General features: G+C 38.3%; 1 protein-coding gene across 2 annotated transcripts in view; it reads left to right on the top strand.

The window, feature by feature from the left end:
* The window catches only part of PGGT1B (protein geranylgeranyltransferase type I subunit beta), a 39,609-nt gene that overhangs the window by 2,003 nt on the left and 25,062 nt on the right, over positions 1-12,544 (top strand). Inside the window, exons 2-3 of one of the 2 annotated variants that reach the window (XM_074166192.1) lie at positions 3,989-4,107; positions 11,725-11,792. In XM_074166192.1, the coding sequence (XP_074022293.1) occupies positions 3,989-4,107; positions 11,725-11,792 (187 nt within the window). The remainder of the gene's footprint in view (positions 1-3,988; positions 4,108-11,724; positions 11,793-12,544) is intronic. The other variant, XM_074166193.1, reaches the window with a different exon arrangement.

Below are 12,544 nucleotides of genomic sequence, written 5' to 3'. Positions count from 1 at the left end.
TGAAACAGAGGCTCTAGTTTACATGGGGTCCTTCCCAATCTTACTGAATAATGCTAATAATAACAGTAATTGTTTGAGAACTCTTGAGAAATTAATGTGTGGTCATTGTGGCCACAATACATAAAATAACCAGTGCCCAGTGTATTGTACATAGTGGCTGTGCAACACTGAAAATATACTGCTTTCTGAAAAATTGAACTGTCAGTTTGAAACTATTTCAGGATGCCTTAATTTTTGGCTGATGAGCACAGTCTAAACTTTCATTTAGAATAAAAATCATGGTCATCATAATTCATACATTTTTTGTAGTCATGACGTTTTTATTCAGCCAGAGGTTTTTTCAGTTTTCTTAACACTGATTTTCAAATCGGTGTTCTGCAGATGTTCTTACTCGTCTGTTAAGAAAATCTAAGCAGGGCATTGAACCATAAATCTTTCTTCCATAGTTTGACCTTGAGGGTACTAAGTTTGCCTTTTTGACAAGTTCAAGGTCACTGAGTTCAGCAAGCCTCCTGAGCCGGTACTGCTGCAGAAAGAAATGCTGTTATCCTTTTATTCTTACCTCTATTGTTCCTGCATTTCTGTGGTTCCATGGTGAATTAGATGGGGAAACTCAATTAGATGAAAAAGAGACTTGTTTAAAAAAAAAAAATAATTTGTCAGTGAGTTGGTTTTTGTTAATGGCACTGCAGCAGAAACAACTGCATTTGTTGTCACCAGGCAGGGTAGTAGAGGATGAAATTTTCCACACAGTGCTGGTGCATTTTCACTTCAGCTGTAGTTTGTCAAACACTTAGGGATTAGGTGCAATGATAAAGAAATTTGATTTCACATTCTGTACTCACTGGCTCAGAGCCTTCGTCATTATTTTTGTCTGTGGTTACTGCATGCAGCATCAGCAACAGTAGTTTTTCAGTAATCTGGTTGATAGTGTTTCATACAGTCAGTACTGTGAGGTTTTCCAGGAGAATGTAACTCTTCTAGTCTTTGAAGTCTTTCAGATTGTGGTACTTCATGGTGCTCATCATAGCATGCTTATTTGGTTTCTCAAATCAGTCACTTCAGAAATGTTTTCTGAATTCTGCCAAGAAACTGCAGTCTTTCTGCATGTCTGAAGATGAAGAGCTCTGAATCTGTCATCAGAAATGTCTTTGCTTGCTTGTCTTGGAGGGGAACTGAAGGCAAATGATAGGTGTTTTGTAAGCTTCCAGTAGATCAGTTAAATTCATTTCAGCTGTCAACTTTGATGCTTGACTTCCTAAATTAATACACAGGCAGCAGAGCCTGAAGAAAAGATACAGGAGAAGTGATGCTAAACTTGGGGATTGTCTTACAAAACGCTAGCCTCTGTGGAAATTGCTGTATATGAAGTTTTTACATTTAATGCTATGTATCAGCTAAGGTGCTGCTAAGAGTTGTCTTTGTTAGTCTTAGAACATGTGTCTGTTAATTTTCTGTGAGGCAGGATAGCATATGGAGTAAGGATGCAGTATCTAAGGTGGCTGTATCGGGACTTGCCTGTGTGCAGTGGTGCCAGATGTTCTTGTACATCATATGTGAATTCCAACACGCTCTACTGGCTGTTCCTTAGTCATGCAGGTACTAATAACACAGGGAATCCACTCTAAATACGTAAACTGAAACTTGACTTTATGTAAAAACACTTTTTACATCCATTTATCTGATACATTTATTTTTAACTGTAGTCTGTCGTGTACAGCCTTGTGATTTTGGACGTAGTTGACAGCAGTTTCTAGTGCGGGAGTTCATGTGTTGTTTCTGCCTCATGGAAAGTAGCTTATTTCAGTAATATAGTGTCAAAATGTCTTTAAGTAGTTCCAGTAAAACATTGTCAACCTTAGTGTTTGTGAAAATCAGAAAATATGTGCAAGGTTTCAAAGTAATAGTTTACTGTAACAGAACAGAAAATTCCTCACTTCTTATAAAAAGTAGTGGTTTTGCTTGAAATAGTGAGTTATTATGCAGAGTGAGTTTTAGGTTACACAGATCTGATCAGTGGCAAAAGTTGGTGTAAGCCTTGAAGTGTTAATTTTGCACTTTGAAAGACATTTTTTTTAGTCATCAGATGGCTTAAAAGATACTCTTGTTCCATGTAGAAATACCTTTGTGTGAAACATGCTTTTTTCTCTCTGTACTCAAAACCTTTATTTGTAATAATAATAGTAGTGAAGAGACATATTTGGAAATCCAGTGATTACAAAGTAAGTTTAAACTTTCTTTTGGCACTAGCTGTAAGGGGGCTTTACACTATTCTGTGTTTGATTATTATTTCTTTTTAATTTTAATTTTTTTTTGCAAGGACTGTAGAGTTGCATGGAGGGATTCTTTGAAGAGGGAGTGTTCGTGTTCAGGATTCAAGCAGATCATAGATTAAAATCTCTTGTAAGAGCACTGTGAAAAGCAATGCAAAAACTGAGTGTTAAAGTAAGATCAAGTAACTTCATCTTAATAAGTCACCATTATTCAACTGAGTTCTGGCCACTGCTTGTGCGATGTAATCCTAGATGATAACAGTTTTGAAGCAGTTGTTGACTTAAATTCTGCTTGTGAATGACCACATGATGACTATAGCAGCTGGTCAGCCCACTGGTAGGAATGTCACCCTTTGAGGTTGTTCCATTTTATTGAGATCAGTGTCTGCTGCATCATCATTCGGCTGTGTGTTTTAATTAGAATAATTCTTTTCGGAGGTGTTTCAAATTCTTTTTGGGCTGACTCACATCACCAATTTTCTTTGGTCTTACTGTTTGTGGTTCTGATGCAGAAATTAAACAGCTGTAGAGGTTTCTGTCCACATCTGTCTCCTCATCTGAGGTGCCTACTACTCATGGCCAAGGTGGCTCAGCAGCTTGTGAGGTAACTGCAAATTATAACTTTGTCTCCTAAGGAAAGCTGGCATTAACTCTTGGTTTTCCTTAGCATGCTAAACTAGTTTCTGCCTGCGTAGCAGCTCTTTCACAATCCATCATCTTATCTGGTGAAAGGAGAGCAGGAATTTCTAGAAGGGGGACAGGCAGATGCAAGTGTGGGTGGTAAATATACATCCAGCTAATTTTAATCTGTGTCAGAACTTCCAAGGTACCATTTCATGAACATTATCTCTCATAGCAAGCTATCTCAAGTTCCTAACCTAGTGCTGTTGCTTTGGTACTTTGTCAGAGCAAGTAATGCAACTGTCTATGAGGAGCCATGCTGTAAGCTAGGTGACTGCAATGGTTTGAGGTAAAAACAAAACCCTCAAATAAGATTTTGGTTAACAGGTATGGTAGCAAGCATTTATGGAAGGAAACGAACTCTGGGCAAGAAGGACATTCAGCATGCTAGCTACTGCACATCTGTATTTTACACTTGGATTTGACATGCTTAATTTTAGATATTTAATTAAGTTAGTTATCTATGCTTCTTCATACCAAAGGACAAGAAATAAATACCTCTAGATAGATGGTAATTCATCCTGTGTGCCTATTTATACATTGTTTGGTTACAAAGGAAGCCTTGCTGTTTGACACCAAACTTCTAAGCATCTGAAATTGGGTTTAGGACACAATGGGAGACGGCGTACTGCAGTTCGGGATTACCTTGCACTTACTGTGTGTTTAAGGGGTTGCTCATGTAAGAATTCATCACAGAGAACTAGTGCTCCGTATGTTAATAACCTAGTTTACTTTGTAGTGGTTTTTTTTTTCATGTAAGCAGGCCCTTAGGTTAATGTCTGAATTGGCATATCATTACTATATAAAAGGAGGGGTAGCTTATATGAAAAGCCTTGTTGAGACAGAGAAATATTTACATTACAAAGAATGTAATTTTATCCAGTAGATAAATTTCATGTTTTCTGAGCTAGACTTTATGTGTTGCACCACTGTCAAAGGCTGGGAATTCATAGGTATTTCTGTTTCTGCAACCGTTTGTTAATTTCCCCATGATATTTTTGGTGGGAAGTATAAGTCTTATCTTTTTCTTTTAGGTTGACAATTGCATTTTTCGCACTCTCTGGTCTGGATATGTTGGATTCCTTAGATGTGGTGAACAAAGATGATATAATAGAATGGATTTATTCCCTGCAGGTCCTTCCCACAGAAGACAGTGAGTGAGTTTTTAGTTTTTTTTTATTGATATTAACATCTTTACTTTTGCTTTTTTTTCACCTGGGGAATAGTGGATGGCTCTTGTTTGTTGTAAAATACAAGGTTGACCTTCTTGGAGTGCTGTCCTGATAATTTCAGATAGCAATGTCCAGCAAATCCTAGAAATAGATCCCTCTAAAGTAGTAAAGCTAGAAAAAGTGGTAAGTTTGGCTTTCTTTTTCTGTATACAATGTGAAGCTGTGAAATTAATTTGAAGATAAGACAGTACAGAATACTAATGAAGTTGCACCTTTAAGCATCTCAGAGGAATGTTTCACCTAGTTCTAAAAGAAATGCATACGTTATATATGTATTACAAGTCCAATAGTGACTATTATTGACTTCCACTAATTGTAGCTGTGCTAGGAGCCTTGAGCACAGATGTGGTTATTTGGTACAGCTTTTGGACAATGAGAGGTATGAGGTTAAGAAGCAAAAACGATAAACACAGTTCCTGCTTTAAAATGAAAAAAATCTGTTCCTTAGATCGGTAAAGGTTAAATTTACCTAAGGTTTTTAGAAGGGGTAATGCTGTTGCTGCATCCCAGCTGTCCTCGGATTGGAAGGTGCGTAGCAGATCCAGGCTGTGGAGGGAGCATGTGGGAAGGGTCCCTTTCCTGCTGACTTGACAGAAATCATGGAGGTGCTGTTTCTGTGCTAGGTGGTATTGGCGATTTTTTTCTGTGGGAGTTCAGGTGAGTGGCTGATAGCAGTAGAGGAGGTGGAAGGGAGGGAGGGAGGTGTGTTCGAGAAGACACTGCTGTGCTGTGACAGGAGGTGCTGGCATGTTAAGTGCTGGTATGGGATTAGCTCCAGGCTGGCCTCTAGAGAAGAGGTAATTCCAGGTTCCTGTCTGTAAAGTCATGAACATGCACTTAGTATGCTGGGTAGCTGTAGAAAGAAAATCATGCATTTCCTTATAATATCTAGTCTAATTATATACTACATATTGGGTCTCTTCCCTAAAAGCATTTTTATGAAATAAAAGTAGTCTTACGAAGTAAGCATATGAAATTCAAGATTTCTGATGCCTGATTTTTACAGTAATAAAAAGATCCCTTTTCTCATTCTGGTGACTTACAAACCATCAGGCCCACCCCAGGCATTAGCTCTAGTAGATTTGTATTTTCTTGTGTTGTATTCCAGGACTGATAATAGAAAATTAGGGGTTTGGATCACATAATTATTCCCACAGTGTTTTTAATCATGAGAGGGTTCCTGTCCCTTAGCATTAAAAAAATTTCCATGGTTTACCGTGCTTTGTTTTTAGGAGTTGCTCACTTTCTGGTCTTTATCCCAGTCTTCAGGAGTGTACTCTGAAAGAACAGTGAAGTTTGCAAGAAGAAAGATTAGAATAGGATTTGTTTGTTTGTCTTTAATAGTATGCAGTAGTTCTCGGTAAGGTTTTTTTCCTACCTAGCCAATGTTTACAATAGTCCCATTTTCAAGAGCCGCCTAAGGAGGGCGGTATAAATCTTAGCATGCAGATACGGAGGTTGACAGTCCAGGGCACAGATGAGACATGCTCCTTTTTCTAGCTATCATCCCATCATAAGATTACAGGACAGTAGTTTTGCAGAGCGCACTTTTGACAGTGTATTCTATGCTTTTAAGTAATAAATCTCTGCTTTTCACTAGAAGAACAAACTTCCTTCCAGTCCTGTGTTTTTGTATCCCATCATAAGAACTCTGTTCTTCTTAAGCTGTCTTGCTTTTGGTAATAGCACTGCTCTGTCTGTCACTTAGCCCCCAAAACTTCAACATTATTTATATATTCCACTTTCACTTCATCTAATGGACAACAAATGGTGCAAAGTGTAAATGATACCAACAGCAGCAAGCTGGATACTGGATGACTAAATGTTCAGAAGGGAATGTGTACTTTCCTGTAACATCTACTTGTAATAAAATGTACTGACTTTCTGTTTTTTAATCCTGAGTGTGCAGTGTTTGTTAATTGGCAGCCTCCCAGCAGCAGAGCCCTGACTCCGCCTTGGTCTTTTTGAAGAAGTAGCATCCTTACTCTGCTTTTAAAGAAACATTCTACTGCAGCTTCTTTGACATTCATGCTGATAAATCCCTCTTTCCAGGGAAAACTGATATTCAAACATTTATAGTGTAACAGTGCTCTGTTATGTCGTGTCTGGAATGGTGAATTCCAATAATCTTGCCTTAAGTAACTGTATTGTACTTGATATAAATTGTCATTACTTTTGGCTCTGGAGCTGAAAACCTATTTAAAACTCATATTTTAAATTGGAATATATTATTACAGAATCTTGGTTCTTTTTCTGATTGCATCACTGGTTGAATTCCTAAAATGAGCAAAAAAGAAAATTCCTGTAATTCTTATTAGAAAAATAAATTGCTGTCCATGTTTGTTCCTCCAAGGCTTCCATATCCATAGTATGTCAGTTGATTTTTATTTAAACCAGTTTTTTAAGATGGCAAATTCAAATTATTTTGAGAACTACTGCTATCTTACCTTCATTTTTCCAATGGACAGGGAACAGAACAGTTGATACTCTGCAAACTCAGTATCTGTTTATTTTTATCAGTAACTGTTATAGTAGGTGTACTGGCTGGGCTAGAATTCATTTTTTCCATAGTAGCCCATATGCTGCTGTGTTTTGTGTTTGACTAAAACAGTGTTGGTAAGACACCAGTGTTTGAGCCATAGCTGAGCAGTGCCTGCGCAGCATCAAGGCTGTCTCTTTCCTCCTCTGCACTCCTCCTCCCCCAGCAGATACAGCCAGGGGACACACCTAGGACAGCTGACTGACCCAAGGAATACCCCATACCATCTGACAGCATGTTCAGCAGTAAAAGTTTGGGGAAAGTAGGAAAAAGCATGTGATATTTATTTTCCTAAATAACCCTTACGTGTGCTGAGGACCAGCTTTCTGGGAAGTAGCTAAACACCCGCCTGGCCGATGGGAGGTAGTTGAATGAATTCCTCCTTTGCTTTGCTTGTGCCTGCAGCTTTTGCTTTGCCTATCAAACTGTTTCTGTCTCAAATCTGTGAGTCTTCTCTCTGTTTTCTCGCCGTCTCATGGGAAGGGAAAGTAAGTGGGTAGCTGTGTGGGTGCTTAGCTGATGGTGGGGTTCAGCCCACCACACCAGGGCATTACAAAACCTGGTAGAAAATTCAGTGTTTGGTGGTTTAAAATACTTCTTAGATAGACACAATATACTGTGATAGTTTTAGGTAACATGGCTGTATTTACTGGTATGTGTTATGTCTGATGGCTAATGAAAGCTTCAATTCAGAGGTTTGTAGCCTTTGAAAGAGAGTAGGTACCCTGTGATCCAAATGGAAATGCACTAAAGGAAGCTAAAGATCTGTCAGGATAGACTGTGTTTTTCTGTGGGTTTTCTTGCAGGTCACATTTAAAACAGTTCAACACTATGGAAAGATAGTGAATCCAGAGCTCTGTACTCAAGTAATGTAGTTACAGACAGAGAGTGGAGTCACACTCCTTGGCCATTTTCATCCACCGTATCTTCCTGTAGCAGCACTGGCACTTGTTTGACCCAGCTTGAGAACTGGTTTAGCTTGTAGAAGTGACAGAAAAGCGTGCATTTATTTATCTAAAGCATGCATCTGTTTATTGAAGGTGAGCTTTCTGTGGCGTTGGTGCACTGTGTTGGCTGGGAGTGCTAGTGCCAGCCCAGTAAGGGAGAGGGAAGAAGACTGTACTTTTTGACAGCTGGATGCTTCACTGCCTTTGCTGTACTAAGAAATGGCACCAAAAGAAGAGCAGAGGCACATTTCATTTGTGGGTCTGAACTACCAGGACCCACGTGTAGCAGGCTGAAAACTGTTAGAATACAGCAGGGGCCTAAAACTTTCATTTGTCAAAGTCCAAATCTAGATTTGTAATAATGCTTCTTTGTTCTTTACTTGTACATCAGTACTGAAAAAAAAATGGGTAAAATGTCATTGACTGTTCTGGAGATTGTTACATGTGGGCTTTCTGATCATGAGTTTCTTGAACAGAAATACGAATTTTCCTCTGACATAACCTTCTTTAATGGCTACATTTGAAGTATTTATCTGGATGTATAAAGGATTTCCATTTTAGATGCAACTTTTGCTTTTTATGACATATCCTATTGCTTTCACTTATAATTCTTCTTTAGCCCTAGTTCAGTAAGAATTGCTTATGCTTACTTTTATCTGCATGTACTGACTGTCAGCCTATGTTAAAGCTGTGACTTTTTTTTTTATATTTTAATGATGTATATAAACTTGCTCTGTACTTGGAAAAATGAGAAAAGCCTTGGAACCAGAGGAGTGCTTAGGTAACCTGAATGGGAAGTAGTGGTAAAAGTTATCCATCTTCCCATGCAAGACAAATCATAAATAAGAAAAATGTCCTGTCTGTAACAAAGGAGCTCCCAGGATAAGCCATCTGTGGTCATCACTTGGAGCTCTGTTACATATCTTGAGGACTTTGTGGCCTATGTGCACGTAAGTAATGTGGTTTTCTTTATAGGGAAGTCTCAGATCTTGATTGAAGTTTGTGAGTCTTTTGGTTTAGCAAAAGGGTCAAATTTCTCTAGTTCTTTTGTTGAAAAGGAAAAGCTTTTCCCAGTGGTTTTTTTTTTTTTTTTTAGCTTGCAATAGTCCTGCAGCAGTTGATGGAACGTTTGTTGCTTTTGCTCTGTCTTAAATTCTTTCAGAAAGTGGTTAAGTATGCTTAACTCTGAAAGTGAACACTAGGTGGTACCATTTCATAACTGCAGTTACACTTGATGCTTCAGGAGGCTGTGCTGGGGCTGGGCTTGTTGCTCCAGCAGTTTTTTTACAAGGGACATAACCTATGATCATATCCTCTTAATTAGGGTATGTTTAATTTCTAGTTCTATTGCTGATTCTGACAGGCTTCAAGAAAGTAGACGAGAGTCTGATTAGCACTACTAAGCTACTATATAACATAAGAAGTACAAGTACTTTGCAATAAAATAGTAAAACCAACTGCACAGAAGGTGAGGTGATGTGCATAAACTGAAAGACAGTGTTTTTTCCCTAATTCCCCTTTGGTTCCCATTTGGTTTTGAACTTGTGTGTTCACAGGAAGCTAAAAAGAATTTGAGACATGATGTCAATATGCCAGAGTCCTCTGGTTAGACATGAGCTGTTTTCACTTCCTGTTTTAACACTTCCTTTATCAGCTCAGCATTCTATTTTTTAATTTGAGAATTGTAACTACAGAATTTAGCAATTGTAATGCTGAAGGTCTAGGAAGTATCTGTTGCATGCACGTTAATGACAATGGTTTTTTGTTTCATGGAGGGGATAAAATTCCCTTTAAAGATTATGCAGTAGTAAGGGCATTGAAGAGCCTTGCTATTATTCTGTTTCTCCTTGGAGCCAGTGTGTGACATCTAGGATGGTAGATAAGAAGTCACTGACATAAAGACTCAAAGTTGATTTTTAAATCTATGATAGCAATACAGTTATAAATCCAGTATTCTAAAATTAACTAGTTGGTAGCCGTTTAGTGGTACAAGTTTTAAAATATTACATGAAAACTGAACAGTTAAAGGGAATAATAGATCCTGATTTCATTCATGTACTTAGTTTTTAATCTCTCTTTTTCATAGTAGCTGTCAAGTCAAAAGCCAAAGTGACTAACAGCACACTGCATGTGAGTTTCATACCTCCATTTCATCCTTTATAATGAATTATAAGCTACAGTCTAAGAGGCCAGTAATGGGAGTCAGTTTTTCTGGGCTGAATCCTTCCATCTCACAACTAGCAGCTGAGTTCTGTTTGACTGCAGAGATGTCCTAATTGTAGCACTTTTTCATTTGCAGCAGGCCGGAACAGCTGTGTGCTAGTAGACTAGCAACTGTTTTCTGCATGAAGGGTTTACACATTAGTGCTGTTTGAAAGTGAATTTTGTAGTTTACTTAAGCACTTAAGACGCAGATTCATTTTTACTGAAAAATGGGCCAAGTGAATGGTGATTTTTCCACAGTGTCACCTAAGAAACCTGCTATTTAAGAAGTAGGAATTCTGTTTCTCCTCTTACTGATTCATCCACATTGTCTCATTATTTAAATTGTGATGCTTTTTGGGCAGTGTCCTTCAGGACCTTAGATTAGTCCTTAAGGCTGACATTTATTGTGCTTTCCAGAACCTGTTGTAACATGAAATACAAGTCTTTGACTCCAGGAGCTAACACACAAATGCTCTCTGCTGAGAAGATTTAGATTATAACAAAATATAATCTAAGTGCTCACAAATACAGATAACACTTTCTATTTTCTCTTAGTGGGTATGACTATAGCATACCAGTTTTTAGTGGACTGAAATGGCCTTCATTACACCTGTAGAATCCCTTAAAAAGTACTTTTGATTGAAAGGTGGAAGACGTGGAGAATAGAGGTGGGTTGGGGATTTTTTTCTATTAAATAATAGTTCACTCCATGTAAATTAGATCCAAAGTTTTGTCTGGTAGAGAAACTTGCGTACTTTACCCACATTGAAGTTCTTAGACTGATAAAAGCTTCTAGTTTCAATGTTGCATGCATGCATTCAGAGTTTATTTAAAATTACAAGCTAATGTGCTGATAAATGATACCAGAACTGGTAGACCACATTGCATGGTGATCTTTTCTAGGACTTTAAGCTTTATAGCTATTCTTGTTTAGCTAGTCTGGTGCAATTTTTCCTAATCTCCATGAGGATTTTTGGATTAAAAACTGAATAGCTAAAAAAAAAAAGGGGGGGGGGGGGGAGGGTGGATTTTAGGAACACCCAAGTGCAGTTGAACTACAACATTCATTAGGCTTTCACTTTCAGAGGCTAAGGAGTGAAGTAATTGAGTTTTTGCCGTGCAGAAGCAGATTTGAGTCCTGCAGGCCTGTACTTAGCTTTAGACGGTTGTGCAGTGTACACTTCTTTGTCCTGTGTGCTCAGGCCCTCTGACACATTTAAAACAAATTATACTGAATCACTAACAGAAATGTTTGATAGCTACAGTGTTCTTGTACCTGTGTTTTGGGTGAGAGAAGAATGGCTTCAATTAAAATTTGCCTTTCACATAATTTTAACTGTTTCACTCTGACAGTATTGATTTAGATTGGTGCTAGCTTAAAACTGCAAACAGTTTGTTTGTCCTTGTGTCTGTTGCAAAGTATCTTAAAACAATTCTGTTTGGGAACAGACGGTATTACTAGGCAGGGATCCAGAGAAGGGGAAAAAAAAAAATCTGTTAACTCTGGGCACTTTCCCAGGGGAGCAATCTTCTATTTTTCTTTCATGTGGGCATGGAAGACAGTTCTGTGCTGATATGAACACTGTATTTCCACCAAATCAAAAAAATCTGTTGCATTGTCATTATAGCAGGATATTTGTTAGTAGTTTCATTTGGTTTTTTGTTTTAATTAATCAGACATAACAAACTGAGGTTGCGAATGTACTGAAAGACACATACAATCTCTAGCAATGCCGTGAATAGTGTTGAATTAACAGGTCTTGATCTGGACTAGAGAATTATAGTTTATAACAAGTGTCTCAGCAAAACAAGTTACTTGAGCCTTTATTTTTTTTTTATCTTTCCAGGTTCAAACTTGAATCGTTGTGGCTTCAGAGGCTCTTCGTACTTAGGGATGCCATTCAATCCCTCCAAGGTCAGTTAAGTGTGTGTGAGAAGTACTTTCAATTAGGAAATAAATGATGTTGTATCTTTTGCATAATATTAACTGCATAATAACAGAAAATCTGGAAAGCAGGAATTTTTGCACTGTTAATACACTGAAATGTTTGCAAAGCTTTTAAGAAACATGCGTAAGAAACATACTAACGTGGTACTGCTTGAGTTTCCAGGGCTATGAAGTTGACATACAAATGGTGGCTAGTCTCAGTGCACTCTACTCCTTCTCTGATCTGTTACTGAAGTAGGGAAACTTCTCAAAGAACTACCACCCAGTAGAGAAAGGCAGAATTGCTCCGTACAAAGTGGTGCAGCACATGCTGATCTTTGGTATTCTTCTTCCTGCAATGAAACATGCATTTTTGATTGCACTTGGTATCCATTCAAACAGTCTCTGCCCATCCCAGCTCATCATGACCATAAAAGAGGATGCTTTGAAGTCTGGGGAACTGAGGTTCAAGAGAGTTAAATCTGCATACAGAAAGAAAGTACCCTTAATACAAGAGAAAAAGGAGGTTAATAGAGGCTGCTAAAGGTAGAATCATAGAATGGTTTGGGTTGGAAGGGACTTTAAAGATCATCTAGTTCCAACCCTCCTGCCATGGACAGGGACACCTCCCACTAGACCAGGTTGCTCAAAGCGCCATCCAGCCTGGTCTTGAACACTTCCAGGGAAGGGGCATCCACAACTATAGAGTCATAGAATGGATGGTACAGAAGGTCTGATAT

This window comes from Numenius arquata, chromosome Z (genome assembly GCF_964106895.1).
Source record: "Numenius arquata chromosome Z, bNumArq3.hap1.1, whole genome shotgun sequence".
Taxonomy (NCBI): domain Eukaryota; kingdom Metazoa; phylum Chordata; class Aves; order Charadriiformes; family Scolopacidae; genus Numenius; species Numenius arquata.
The sequence above is the reverse complement of the archived record's forward strand: the minus strand, read 5'-3'. Positions and strand labels throughout refer to the sequence as shown.